Source organism: Motacilla alba, chromosome Z (genome assembly GCF_015832195.1).
Source record: "Motacilla alba alba isolate MOTALB_02 chromosome Z, Motacilla_alba_V1.0_pri, whole genome shotgun sequence".
In the NCBI taxonomy this organism is placed as follows: Eukaryota; Metazoa; Chordata; class Aves; order Passeriformes; family Motacillidae; genus Motacilla; species Motacilla alba.
Window position 1 is genome coordinate 61,858,892 of NC_052046.1, and position 13,766 is coordinate 61,872,657.

The 13,766-nt window shown below is 41.4% G+C and overlaps 1 protein-coding gene across 8 annotated transcripts in view; it reads right to left on the reverse strand.

Moving 5' to 3' along the window:
- Positions 1-996: 996 nt before the first annotated feature.
- Positions 997-13,766, reverse strand: part of KANK1 (KN motif and ankyrin repeat domains 1) — a 136,306-nt gene continuing 123,536 nt past the window's right edge. For all 8 annotated transcript variants that reach the window (XM_038123285.1, XM_038123284.1, XM_038123287.1 and 5 more), the window contains 7 exons: positions 13,444-13,653; positions 11,438-11,525; positions 8,515-8,734; positions 5,674-5,816; positions 4,919-5,119; positions 2,617-2,715; positions 997-1,992 (listed from right to left, as the gene is read on the reverse strand). In XM_038123285.1, the coding sequence (XP_037979213.1) occupies positions 1,930-1,992; positions 2,617-2,715; positions 4,919-5,119; positions 5,674-5,816; positions 8,515-8,734; positions 11,438-11,525; positions 13,444-13,653 (1,024 nt within the window). In that variant the 3' untranslated portion in view covers positions 997-1,929. The remainder of the gene's footprint in view (positions 1,993-2,616; positions 2,716-4,918; positions 5,120-5,673; positions 5,817-8,514; positions 8,735-11,437; positions 11,526-13,443; positions 13,654-13,766) is intronic.

Genomic DNA, 13,766 nt, shown 5'->3' on the forward strand with positions numbered 1-13,766 from the left:
GTTTGTTTGTTTGCCATTTTTGGCAGCCACTGCTGCTCTTTGCTGTCAGTCTTGTGTCAGAGACATGACCTTATTTTCACAGAAATTTGGCTTGCTGGATGATGTGCCTCTATACCTAGCACGTAGGATCCAGGTGAGAGAGCATCCGCACATTAACAGATGCTAAGTGAAGAGTGAGAAGAAAAGTTGGCCAGAGAGGTGGAAGAGTAAAAACTGACTGACATATAAGGGTGGGGGGGCTTATTTGGGACAACTATGTTGTGTCTCCCACTGTCAGAGATACTTCAGCTGCCTGTTGCTCACAAGACACCCCAAGCACTGGGGTACTAGTCTGGCATAGGTTATCACACCATACCTGCAATGCTGGGCCAAACCACATCCAGCCCACAGAGACTTCTTGGCATGCCAAGTCACCAAGTCAATGCAGGCCAAGTGAGAATGGCTTCAGTGGGTCCCTATTTCAAAGGGACTATATAGGAAAAGCTGTTTGATAAGGACTTAGGGAGAGAAGGACAAAGGACGAAGAGTAACGGAACTGTTCAGATCCCTTGAAGGAATGCACTGAGGTGTATTTCTGTCTAATCAGGTAGGTCAGAACTGACAAGGATACACAGGCACTAGCTTAGGACTTGGTTCCATGCCATCTAAAAAGCATCCCCTTCACCAAGTTGCCAGGGTTGCTTGTAAGATAAAGCTTAAAGGCTTTTATTTCAGTTAACTACTTTTCAGTTCACATGAACTGCTGGAACACAATCCTTCAACATCTCCCCAAGATGCTTCACATGGCTGAGAGAGGTCACTTTTTAATCAAACAGCAAAAAGTGCAGGCTGTGCAAGACAAGCAAAGGCAGACCATCTTGGCCAAAGGAAAAACCTCATGTGGGGACTGTCCAGTCTTCCCTGCCTTGGTTTACCAATTTAGCTTGTTTTCCTGCTGCAGTTGTAATGTGCAGCCCTTCTGGATGACAGCAAATCACAAGAGAAACAGGAGAGGAGTAAAACAGCATAATGAAATTTTATTCTGAAAATATGGCAAGAGTCTAAGGCACTTCAAACATTTCAATACACATGACTAACATGAATGTGACAAGGTAATAGCATTCCATAAATACGCACCAAGATGTACACTCAATTACACTCAAGGGGAATATACAGCTGGTACCTCTAATTTTATTCTCCAATAAACATGTGTGGAGCTTATAGACTGAAACAGTTAATAAAAATATGGTAACAGGACATATAATTCTTCATGTAGGTTTTAATTATTACGGAATATAAAATGTTGAAAATACTGTGTGAGTTAATTTTATAGATACTAGTATCTTTTACATAAAAAGTTATACATTATCCCCAATTAGCAACAACTTATTTAGTGAACTTCAGACCTGACAAGAGGCTCTATCCCCAATACCTACCCACTCACCCACCAGCTCAAGATCCACGGAACTGACTACATAAGCGACTGCAACTTCTGAATTTCAAAGTAATTAAAAACATGAAAATCATGTTGGAATGAAATTTATGAGAAGTTTACTGTGATGAGGTTTAGGCACAGTAAATATATTTTAGAATGACTAAAAATAGGCCACTGGGACACCCCTGCATGGATAGCTTCAGAAGTCTTAATCTGCACATAACATAAGGAAGGACAATCTACAACAATGAAAAACAGGATTTATGCCAGAGTACAGAAAGATGAGTATGTGAGCAAAAGAACAGTTCTGGCTAAGGTTCTCAACTTAAGAGCACTACTTAACTATATGCTTGCTTCAAGTTTACAGTTTTTTACCTTTAGCACTAGATCTCTGCTTTCACTTTGCTGGTGAGTTCAGGCACAAGACAATTACATTCAGTATCTGTCTCAGTAAAACAGTAACATTTAGCAGCTTAAAGATGGCATAGAGATTTTTTACAGATATTTATACACTACTACTCAAATGTGGCTCTGTGCGTGGGACCAGGAGATGTCCTTCTGCTAAGCCTGGGAGTGCCCTAAAAGAGAATAATGAACAGTTAATCAAAGAGAAATTATTCCAGCTAGTGGATGGAAAACACAACACTCAGAATTACTCTGTTCGATTACTTACCTTTAATTGTATAGATTTTTATTTTTTTTTAATTTTAGGAAGAAAAGTGCCACCTATCATACAGCCTACTAACTGCAAGTGCATATTGTTTATTTAGACAGTGAGGTGTTTAGCAGCAGTTTATCAGGAGAGTAAGTCATGGCTAGAGGAGAGGTGGATGGCTGCCAAAACACCCAGAAGAGCTATGTTTCAATTTCCAGGTCAGTAATTACCATTAAAATAATACAACAGCACCTCTGTACACTAGCCAGAATCAGTGAACCTTTCTAGTGAGCTATCTGTACCCCATGGTAATTAGGAGGAGAAGCAGGAACTATCCCTCAGCCAGGCTTCAACCTTCTGCAGTCAATGTGTATTTTAAAAAGTACATTCCACTTAACAGCACAGAAATTGTCTTGTGAATAGAAGTTAAAATTGCATGTGCTGTACTGCTATACAGCTGTCAGGGAGTAAATTTCTTGTTTACATTTCACTATTATGTTCAACAGCAGGAAGTTAAATCATAACCTACAGGAGGTTGTGTACTAACCGGTGACTGGGTTTTGGAAAAGTTGACGTGGGCATAGAGGAGAACTGCTATGTCCTTATGTCCAGCTTCCAGGGCTATTGAAAGTGCTGTGCTGCCATCCTGAGAGAAGAAAGGAAGAAACAAGAGAATTAGTGCTTATCTGCTTTAACAGATCTCTTAAAAGCCCCATCAGCCCACAGAGAAGTGAAGTTATTAAGTGGAGGCCCTACTGCTCATACAGACAGGTTAATTTAGAATCTTGTTAAATTTCTTTTGTTTTAAGCCTTGCACTGCTGTTTTATGAGGCAGTCCAATTGTCAAAGCCTCATAATTTCTGTAAACGAGGAGTCTCAATTATTGCTGTGGAAGAATGAGCACACTATTATCACAGTAATGTTACATGTAGTGCTGTGCAAGACCAGAAGATTGGGCTGTCTCAGAGAAACTACAATGTCAGTAACAAGTAGAAGAGATGATAAGGGAGGGAAAAATGCTGGTCAGATATAATGATAATTGCTGTATTAAAATGATAATTGTTGTGGTATAGCTCCCAACAACACTAAGAGAAATTGCACTCATAATTCCAAATGGTCCTTGATGGAAGTCTAAATACAAACAAATGAACCTTCCTAGTCAAATACTGCCACCTTAGTTCCTCTGAAGATACCATTGCTTTCATTAACCACAGCTGTTGAGGGTAGAAACAAAAAGTGCTACAGCTCAAAGAGTATTCTACTAATCTGCTTTTACTTACTAATAAGAGTATTTTATTAATTTTCCTTTGGACCATGTTTGCTCCAGAAAGACATGGATGTCAGGCAACCTGTGATATGAACTTGGTGCTTGGTTCACTGCCTGGCTTTTGGCTCTTGCACACAGAAGTCTCTACAATAATGCTAGTATTTGAAATGTCTCACAGGGACGGAGCACACATTCCAGCCACTGCTGTAGCACAGGTATTGGAATGGTTGACACCAGTTTTGAAATGTCCAGCATGGGACACAATGGACAACATCCACATGGAAAGTCTTCTTATGAGACTAAAGGCAGCAATTATACATAAATCTAATTGTCCTGAACAGACAGGGAGCTAGAAGAGCTGTCTACTACAGTGCAATATAATGCATGCCAAATGCACAGTGAACACTCTCCAATCAACAGAAGTTCTTAAAGAAAGGTGCTGAATCACTGTGGCACACATTAGTAGGATGATGCTCAGCTTACTACTGATCACACCGACTGGAAAAGCATCATTGTGACATTCAGAATAGCATGGGGAATGCTAAAAATCTCAATCCCACAGCACAGACAAATCTGTGAATAAGCAGCAAACTGTGCTTGGGAAACTATCAGACTGGCCACAGGAACAGTTAGGTTATCATGTCCCCATAAAGACTGTAATTGTTGATTTTGTATCTGATAGTGCTAACAGCATCCAAGCAGCAATAATCTAGACTGCTCCTAAAAACGTTTGTTAGACTGAAGTCTTCTTACATTTTCCTCTCTGGCCAGAAGTTCCTCATAACAGCGCTACAAGGACTTGAACTGCCTCCCACAGCAGTTGGGTGAATGAAGAGAAATTATGTCCTTGCCTCTCTGCAACAGCTTCAAGAAATAACTGCCCACTGCCCTCCCAAATCCCAAACCCAGGCTCCATTTCAGTGTTCAGTGGGTAAAGCAACAGGAAGAAAGGAAAAGCATGCAAGAAATATTGTCAACAAGAACATAGCAAGAAAAGAGCTAAGTCAACGTCTTCAAGCTTGAGAAATCTATAGATCAAATAGTCTGCTCACAGTGTAGGCTGCAATAGTCCCTGCAGACAAGAAATATGCAGGTATCTCACTTGGCACTGAAGTCACAGTCTGTATCCATTTATTGTCAGGAGAGTGTAGCTTCATGACCAAGACTGAACCTATAGTCTCAAAAGTCATGGTGTAGGAGAAGTGTGAACATAGTTTCAAGAGAATTGTAGGGCTGAGGTTTGCCACGGGCACAGAAAAGCAACACAATGAGCCCTAAGTCACCAGATAAGGTCCTAACTGAAAACTAGAAAGCTACTTTGAAAGGGGGTAGGAATATGAGAGGGAAAGGTGTTGAGCTAACTATGAGCTAACAAATGTTTTTTTCTGTTCTGGCCACTAAACACCTACAGCTAACCACAGAAATTGCTACCGGGTGTGTCTGTTAGAAAAGTAAAAATACTAGCCAAATAATCATGGCACTTGCTACCAATTAAACAGAAGATTCATTGCGGTTGGTACTCTGGCACTCTGAGTCAGACATTCACCCAAGCAGATTTCAGAAGCATTGAAAGGCAACTCACATTGTCCTCCAGGGTGCTGTTACACCCAGGCTGAGCCAGCAGCAGCTTAACAATCTCCACATGTCCATGCTCACTAGCGCACATCAGAGCTGTAGAGCCCTCATCATCCTGGATATTGACATCAGCACCACAGGCCAGTAAAGCTTTAACCATGTCTATCCGGCCATGACTCACAGCTAGCATCAGTGCAGTCTGACCAGCCTGCATGGAGAGAAGAGAAAAACCCAAAGAACTACAGACACAATCAGTGACAAAGCACAAACACTTTTATTTTTTTGAGATACTGTGTTTCTCCTGGGGGGGGGGGGGGGAAGGAATTGTTATTTTAAATGGTACTCTCAAGGCTTTGATTGCCATTTTAAAAATACCTTTTATGTATCATATATCCCACATTGACATAAGTATTTATTGAATTAATGGAAGATATCCAATCCATTTTCAGACACCTGTAGTTTATTCAAAGGAGCTAAATGCTGCAGAATTTGTAAATGCCACCCAAAATTCAGTAATAGTTCCTTCACACAATGATCAACCTTCATTTTTAGAAGAGGTCCAGACCAGAGGCTCAACTGTTGTTCCACAGCTCCATTTTGTATACAGCAATCAAAAACATACATAAAAAACCCACAAATGATGAAAGCAAATGAGAGCAACATTTAAACTGGTAAGAGCAGGGGTGGGAGCATGGAAGGAACAATAAAAAAGGCACAGGAGTACAGCAGTAAGAACTGTGCCTTGTGAACTGTTTGACTGACCTGGCTGGCTTTAGCATTCACGTCCCCACAGCTGAACAGTTCCTCCACTATCCTCATGTCCTTCTCTGCTTCCACAGCTGCAAGTGCAGCAAGCATGATGGGGGTATAACCAGCCTTGTTCTGATGATTTACATTACAGACATCTGCAGAGGGATGACATAATTTCTTCAGAAAGCAAGAACCCAAAAGCAGTAATTGTGCTAATCAACTGAATAAACTGTCAGTAGAGCAGCCTATAAAAAGAAAAAGTAGCAACTGCTTTCATAATGGATGCAATTCAAGGGAGTGTGGAGAAGAAAAAAATTAACAGAGGAGCTCTTGAGCCAGACAAAGAAAAGAATTCTTTTGTACTATGTGTACAACAAAAGAAAGAGCACAAAGACATTTTATATGTTATCATTAAGGGCTTTATTTGTGCATTATTTTTTCCTTTTGTAAAAGCAAGTGGTCTGAAATCTCGCATGATATTCAGAAACACTGTCAGGATAGTCCTTAAGCTCTTCTCCCAAGGGCACGCATACTGCAGAATAAAAGTGGTCCAGCAACATGGTCAATGGAAAAGATATTTCTCTTCAGCACAAAGTCTGTATCTTCAGCAGAGTTTTCCTGCAAGTGGTGTTACTTTAAAAATCTGCAAGTGTACTTCAACATGTTTTGGAGCTGCCAAAAACCCACCCCTTTAAATTAAAGACTGCTGCCAGGTTCTACAGTGTATTTGACTACAAACAAAACTGCTCTGGGAACAAATACAGGCAAGTCCTCTCACCATTGCCAGCAACCAACAAGAGTTCTTCTTTTTGTTCAAACCTTGCCTCCAGTCTGTCTCTGTTCCTAAAATTCTGCAGAAATTCAGCAGTGCTTATTGGTTTACTGGGCAGCATGGTTTTCAGTGTGCTCATCATTTGGAAAGCAGGCACTCAGATTTACATAAACATTATCTGCAGACTAGAGGTTAAATTACACCACAGATATCTTAACAAGCAAAATTGGTTCAGGAAATTCTTCAGATTTATGGGCAAAGGATTTTCTTTTTTAGTCAAAAGAACATTTCAGAAGCAATTTGAGTGCAGATGTAAGATATTGCAAATTTTTTTCATGTTAAGTAGACATTGGTGATGATACCTTATAACCAGTAGACCAATACTTCTTTCAGCCATCACTTCTGTGAAGCCACTGAAGCCAGAGAACACAACACGCTGCTAAATGCATTACATCCTGAGTAATGAGTAACTTAGAAGTGGTGTACTCCTACTCTGACTAGACTACTTCAGCAGCGTGTGTTTTCTGAGGTCACATTTAGCTCCTTTTTCATATGGCTGAGGGAAATTGTTCTTCTATTTGTCCTCTTGGTGACTCTGCTTCATGCTATTGGAGGATTCTCTCATCTCATCTTGTCCACTCTTCTCACCAACACAGACACAGAGTTCTTGGTCTAAGAATCTACCTGTGATCTCACCACACTGCAAAGCTGATCACAGTGACCATTCAGACACAGTCCAGAGGAAGATTGTTGAAACCTGAAGGAATCTATATTTGCAAATATTTGCCTATTTGCAAATATTTTCCAAGTGCTGGCAGGAGCAATTCTCTCTTTCAGAGAGAACTACTACGTGGGACTAGTAATGATTATTACATTTTACAGGTAACACCCCTGGTGTTCATGGGCATACACCAGCTGCCATAACCTACAGGAGTCCTGATTTCCAGCAAGAGATGAGCATGTTCCTGCTCATCTGAGACACCTAGGGAAGCAGAGGGGCAGCTTTCTCCTACCACACTGTGCTGCAGAGCCAGCTTGCCCCGTTTCACCACGCTCCTGTCATTCCCTGCATTCCCCTGCTGTGACTCACTCTTCCCAAACACAGACTGCCTTCAAAAGGACCAGAGATTTCAAAGTGCTCCCTTTCCTCTTGAGGAAGTCTCTGTATGTGTGACACATGTGCTAGGTTATCAAAGCTGAGATTTGTATCATTCATATCCTTGTTTATCTGATGCTACCCTTCTGGATTTTTGAATATTGCTTGGCTTACACTCCAGACGTGTCATTGGCCTAGTTAAGCTTTCACAATCAACTGTGACAGGTTTTTTAACTAGTTTAGAGAAACAAACTTCACTCAGAGAGCAAAACTAGGATTAAACAGATTAAACTTCCAGCCTGGGACCAATTCCAATTTGTGATACCTTTTGCTGGATGCCATCTGGCACACTAAATGTGGGGAGCAGAGTCTCCCCTTTGGCACTACCCTTTCTGCATGTGTGTTGCAAGACGATCAAGAAAATGAAGCAACAAAAGCAACCACATGAAGCACTATCAGATTGCTTACAGACCAGGAAAATGGTCTTTGTGACAGAATACCATATTGCCCCAGTTTCTCAGGAAAGTAGCATAGATGAGTCAATGTGGTGGCTAGAAAAAGCTTCTGTGCTGTTCTAGACAAAGCTAGACTAGCCTGCATGTTTAGGATGGTATTTGTACCTCAATGCATCTTCCTCCATCAGAACCCTGCAGAGTGCTGAGCAGCAGCTGTGCTTCCTCCAGAGAAAACTGCTGGAAGCTGCTGCTGAACTTGGGACTACAGTGCAAGAGTCAAGAACCTAACTATCTATCTCAACTCTGTATATAATTTACTTAAGTGTTTTTTTAACTTCTTCAAGAACTTCCAAAGCTAGTACTAGAAACAAAGATTCTAGACTACCTAAATGACCCACCATATAACTGTTGACAACTAAAACACCTGCTAGAAGAAGACCAAACTTGGCCTCTAGTCCATCAAGAATTTCACCCATGAGAATTGCAAAACCAAGAATGATTAAAAAAAAAAAACCATAAAGCAAACTTACTTGCATCCAGAAGAAGCTTTACAATTTCAAAGTTAGAATGTGAGACACTGTAATGCAGAGCTGTGTTTCCATTTCCATCTGCCATGTTGATGATATGTCTGAGGACAGCAGGAGAAATCTCTTCAAAAGCAGTTATGTAGTCTCCAACCATTTCGGGGAGAGCTGACTTCTGACTTGAGACACGAAACCACTCATGCTGGATGGTATTTAAACAAAACCTCTGCCAAAACCAAGACAGAAAAATTTACATATGGACAATCTATTTAAAAGATTTTCCATCCCATAAGTCAGCAATGCAGGTAAAATCTTTTCTAGTCCAATGTGGGAAGAAAGTATTCAGCTCACAAATAAGATGTAGAGACTGAAGCATCCCCTCTGACTAAAGTCTGCTTTAAAACACCATTTACTTCCTCTCACTTCACCTGACTTTCACCTCTGACAGCACAGAATTTCACGATGAGAATACTCCTGAAATTAACAGTTATCAAATACTGGCGAATGAAAAAAAAAAAAAAGACTTGCCTAACGATTTCCATCAAATACTTAATTAACATTTATAAATCACTGATAAACTCAAGACTTTCTCAATGGACTTAAACCAACAGCATGCTAAGTCAGATAGGCCCAGTTCTGAGGCACAAATTACCAAATGCACAAAGTACATGAGAACTGGCTGCACAGCAGTTCTGAAGAGCTAACCATGACAGATGATTACAAACTGAACCCAACATCATATCATAATGTAAAAGGTAAATACTGTTTTGGGGTGAATGGACAGATTTACAGCTTGCATGGCATGTGATGAAGTTCCTTCTTTCTGCCTAGTACTGTGAAGATAACACCTGGAGACTACTCTGTCTGGTCTGATCAGTGAATGACACAAAATATTTGGTTGAAACAGTTTCAAAGATAAGCACCAAGAATGAACAGAAGTCAAGGAAATCTGACTTACTGGACAGACAGGAAGGACTGGAGATTCTCTGCTCAAAAGAACCGCTGGGGAAAGAAACTGTGTAACTTTTCTTGCAGAAAAGAGGAAAAAAAGGAAGAACCTGTTCTTCACCTGAAGGCTTTAGTAATAAGAGATTTTAGCTGCAGTGAGAAGATGCAGGCTACAGATTCAGGATTAACTTTCCCATGGGTATGGACTGCGAGTTGGGGAGTAGGAGCCTCTTAGGCCAGGTGACTTGTCTGTTGTGACAAAGTAGGTAGAGCAGATCTCACTGTGAGCCAAGAAGACTTCCACATTCACCACCTGCTCTGTCTTTGAGACACTTTCTGTAACCTGGAAGGAACACCCTATCTTTCTCATAAACCCTCACCTGCAAGGTGGCCAGTAAATTCAAGGGCAATTTTGCAGAGAAGATACTGAGAAAGTTTATCTAGCCTCTAGTGAAAACACACCAGTAGCTCTAGAGGTGGTCTGTGTCTAGTAAAGAGAAAATATTCTACACCGAGCAGTGCTACCTATGTATCTGCACTATATAAACACATTAACAGAATATTTTACATCAGTGCTACTATAATGCAATGTATGTATTCTGTGAACACAGAGAATTGAAGTGCAAAGGTGGCCGTAAACTGACATAATAGATTTTTAAAAATTTATTTCAGGCACTACTGAGTGCAAAATACCACTGAAAAACTATTTTTAGTCACAGTATCACACACATTATTAAATAAACAATACACTTTTAAAATTCAATTAATCCATCACATTCAAAAAGATGCAGTCCACAGCTTTTTTCTGGTGTAAACAGCAGCTACAAGAGCTGAGTATGCTGGAAGAGATTGGGACAACTCATACAGATCCTTAGCTATACTGACATTTAAGCTGTTTGGACAAGACTTCTTTATCAGCAGACAGAGAACAAGAGCTGATTAGTCTGCAGCTTCCATCTACAAAGCACTGCTTGTGCTGGAAAACACTTTAGGCACAAGAAAGAAAAATGTAAATTCAAATTACACTTTCAAGGCAGAGATCATAACCTGGTTTTGCCATTTTTGACACTTTCAACATCAAAAGGACCTAAAGCATTTGTTGTTTGAATGCCTAAACTACTCCTGAAGGACAAACACAGAATTAAAAACTATGTGCCACAACTGTATGAAACAACCTTTCAAAACATTCCCTGGACCACAGTTGTCAGCACTGGACACAGACAGTATTACGGTGTCATACAGACAACATTATTGTCTTTAAGAAGCTGCAGATGCTCTATAGTAGAAGAGAATGAGACTAAGTTGTTGGCTTTTATATCACTGCACAAGTGTAACAAATGCAAAATTCAATTTCATATCATTAAGCAGTGTTCCTTTGCTTCCAGATTGCCCTCATAGAGTAGCGCAGGCAATCCCTATCTGAAGCATTTCCAATAAGGCAAATACAATTTTATGTCCTGAGACTTGAGTATTTGTTAAGTATTAACAATAAATCCTCCTTACTCTCTGCAGCACTGATAAAAACTGCCAATGCAGTAAACAAGACAAACAGCATCCCTGTGCTTAGAAGAAGCCACATCACCTAGCGGTCAGAACAGATTCTGAGGTTTTTTCCTAGGATGCAACAGAGTCTTCACCCACTGCAGTCTCCTAATGTGAGGCCTGAGAGCTACTCACACCAGTGCTAAACCAAAAAAACCACAGGCATAACAAAGGAATGCACAGGTGTGTTGGAACTGTACTTTCATGTTACTGTTTTTATGTGTGTGCCTTGGGACAACAACACTGAAGCACACAAAGCACAAGTATATATTCTCTGGATAAAAGTGTCCTGGTAGAAAAAGCTTTGTGACTCTTGCAGGAAAGATGAAATCCTCTTCTGCCTAGCCACTGCGGTGCTGGTCCTGTAAAACCAGAAGTTACCTCTCCCTAAAGTTTTTCTATTGTATCTCAAGACAAAATTTTCACCCGTATTGCTTACCACATCTTTGTTGGTTAAGGCCTTGGGGTCATCAACGTTGTTTCTCAGCAGGTTACAGGCAGAAAGCATCTTTTCACTTAGCTCGTACCTGAGGAAGACAGCAAAATACATGGCACGTTTCAATTTTTATATTAGCATTTCAGTAGAGAAACATTTGCTTTTCTGAAAGTTCTCTGGGAATGAAAGTTTCCAGGCAAGCCATCTGCTCCTATCATGCAGAAGCCACTCTGGCAGCTCTTCTCACAGACACTCCCCCCACACTGAATGGAGATGAGTGTGGGAAGAGCAACAGGAATGGAGAGTGGGAAACACATCATTTTTGTGCTGTAAGACTTGGCAACCCTTTTAGTGGAAATTCTCACGTACTGCTGTATGACTGCAGAGCATACTTCATATGCTGTGTGCTTTGATTACTTGATTGGCAAAGAGAAATGCCAATGGTTGTGATGAAAACAGAATTAAGCAGTGGGAAACAGCTCAAGAGGCGCCTCCCTGCCAGCTCCCATTCACTGGAAGTAGCCTTTCTCATCCCACCCACTCTGGAAATTTACTCTCTTTCTCCAGCCCTCTTTAATTTTTACTCCCATGTCATCACAAATTTCAAAACTCATGCTAGACCAAAGAAAAGGTCAAGCAGGCCTGTAGCTGTGGCCAATCATCTTTGCCTAAAATCTGCACAGAGGATAATGGCAATTTTTTCAGATAATTCTCCCAAAAAGCAGAGAAGCTAATACACTCATGTGTGTAAGATGGGCATTTTAGCCCTCATGGATTATAAGCCAGCTGCTTGTGCTAAGAGAGCAATGAAATTCTCCACCATTGCATAGACCATGGCCACATGCCCTGCCTCTTACCCTGAGAGGGCATCGCCAGAGCACTCATCTTGCAAGGAACATGCTCCTTAAGTACGATGGCTATCTAAGCTGTTCTGCTGCTCTTCTTCCCAATCACCCCTCGCTACTGTAAATAAAAATTAGAGAGGTCTTTTGAGAGACTGCCCATCTTTTTATGCCACCTGTAGAACAACAGGCTATCCTACAGTACTGTATAAAGTAAGCTCAGGGCTCTTCAAAAAACACACAGCTCCGGGGCCTCGAAGCTCCTAATTATTAATTTCTGCATCTCTTTTATTTAACAGCTGACGATTACAGATAACTTGATGCTAAGCTACATCTCCAGTGACACATGACATTAATTTTGTTTTAGCTCTTTTATTGTTATTGTTATTCTACTTACCTAATTTTCCAAATTAGCACACTGGCAACCCCATTATCTGTAAGATATCCTTTGACTGTCTCAGTTCATACTTCCTTTTGCTGCTTGCTAACAAAGAATCAGTAAAAACTCACCACTTTATTCTTTCCATATGCCTAAAAAGCACAGCCTTGTCTGTCAAATTCTACCTTACATAGCAATTTGAAAAGTACCCTAAGACATGACATGTTGAATAAGTGTGTGATGGCAGCCTTGAAAGTGTATTACAGTATATAATCTCATATCATATGAAGACATGATCTCAATATCCTCAGTGCTGTACCCCATCATCTTACTGTGCCATGCCCGAGATGCTGTGGAAGGTGCAAACACAAGATGCACTCCCAGCAGCCAACTGACCTGGTGTGCATGGCTCAAGATTAATTTGTTTGCTTACATACCAGGATGTTAACAAGGCATTGCCTGCACCCAAGTGAGTGCCAGTTGTGATCTGGGAGAGCCTCTGCTAGGGCAGGCACCAGGGTCTTGCTGTTAATGAATCATTTAAAGTCAATGGTGTCAGCTGCTGGAAAGGATACCCTCTGACACTTTCTTCCTGCTGACACACAGTCATTTTGCCATGAAACTGCCTCTGGCTACCCACTTGAGAAGGAGAGAAGTGGGCAGCAGTCAGCCAGTGCTGGGGCTGATGCCTTCTCCACAAGCACACACAAGCCCACACAGCTTGCCCCATGACACGAGGCAGAGGTGACCTCCCATGTGGCACACTCTGGAGAGGGTGGGCAGCCTACCTCTCTCTGATTTCCACCTCCTCAGCCTCACACTCTGGGAGAGGACTGTCCTTCTCTGCCCCCACGGTGCAGACCTCTGCAGCATGGGGGGTGGGCTGCTTCTCTTCTGTGTGCTGGTCGCAGGAATACTCGTGGCTCTCGCACTCGTCCTCCGAATCTGAGGAGGAGCTCTCCTCGGAGCTGGAGTCATCGCTGGATGTGGTCTCATACCTATGGGGAGAACAGGCAGGGGCAGAGGTGCTTGCTCAGTGCCATTCAGCAGCAGTCAGTACCTGCCTGCACTGGCACAAGTGAAAAAACATCCTGCAAAAGCTCTGCCCTCC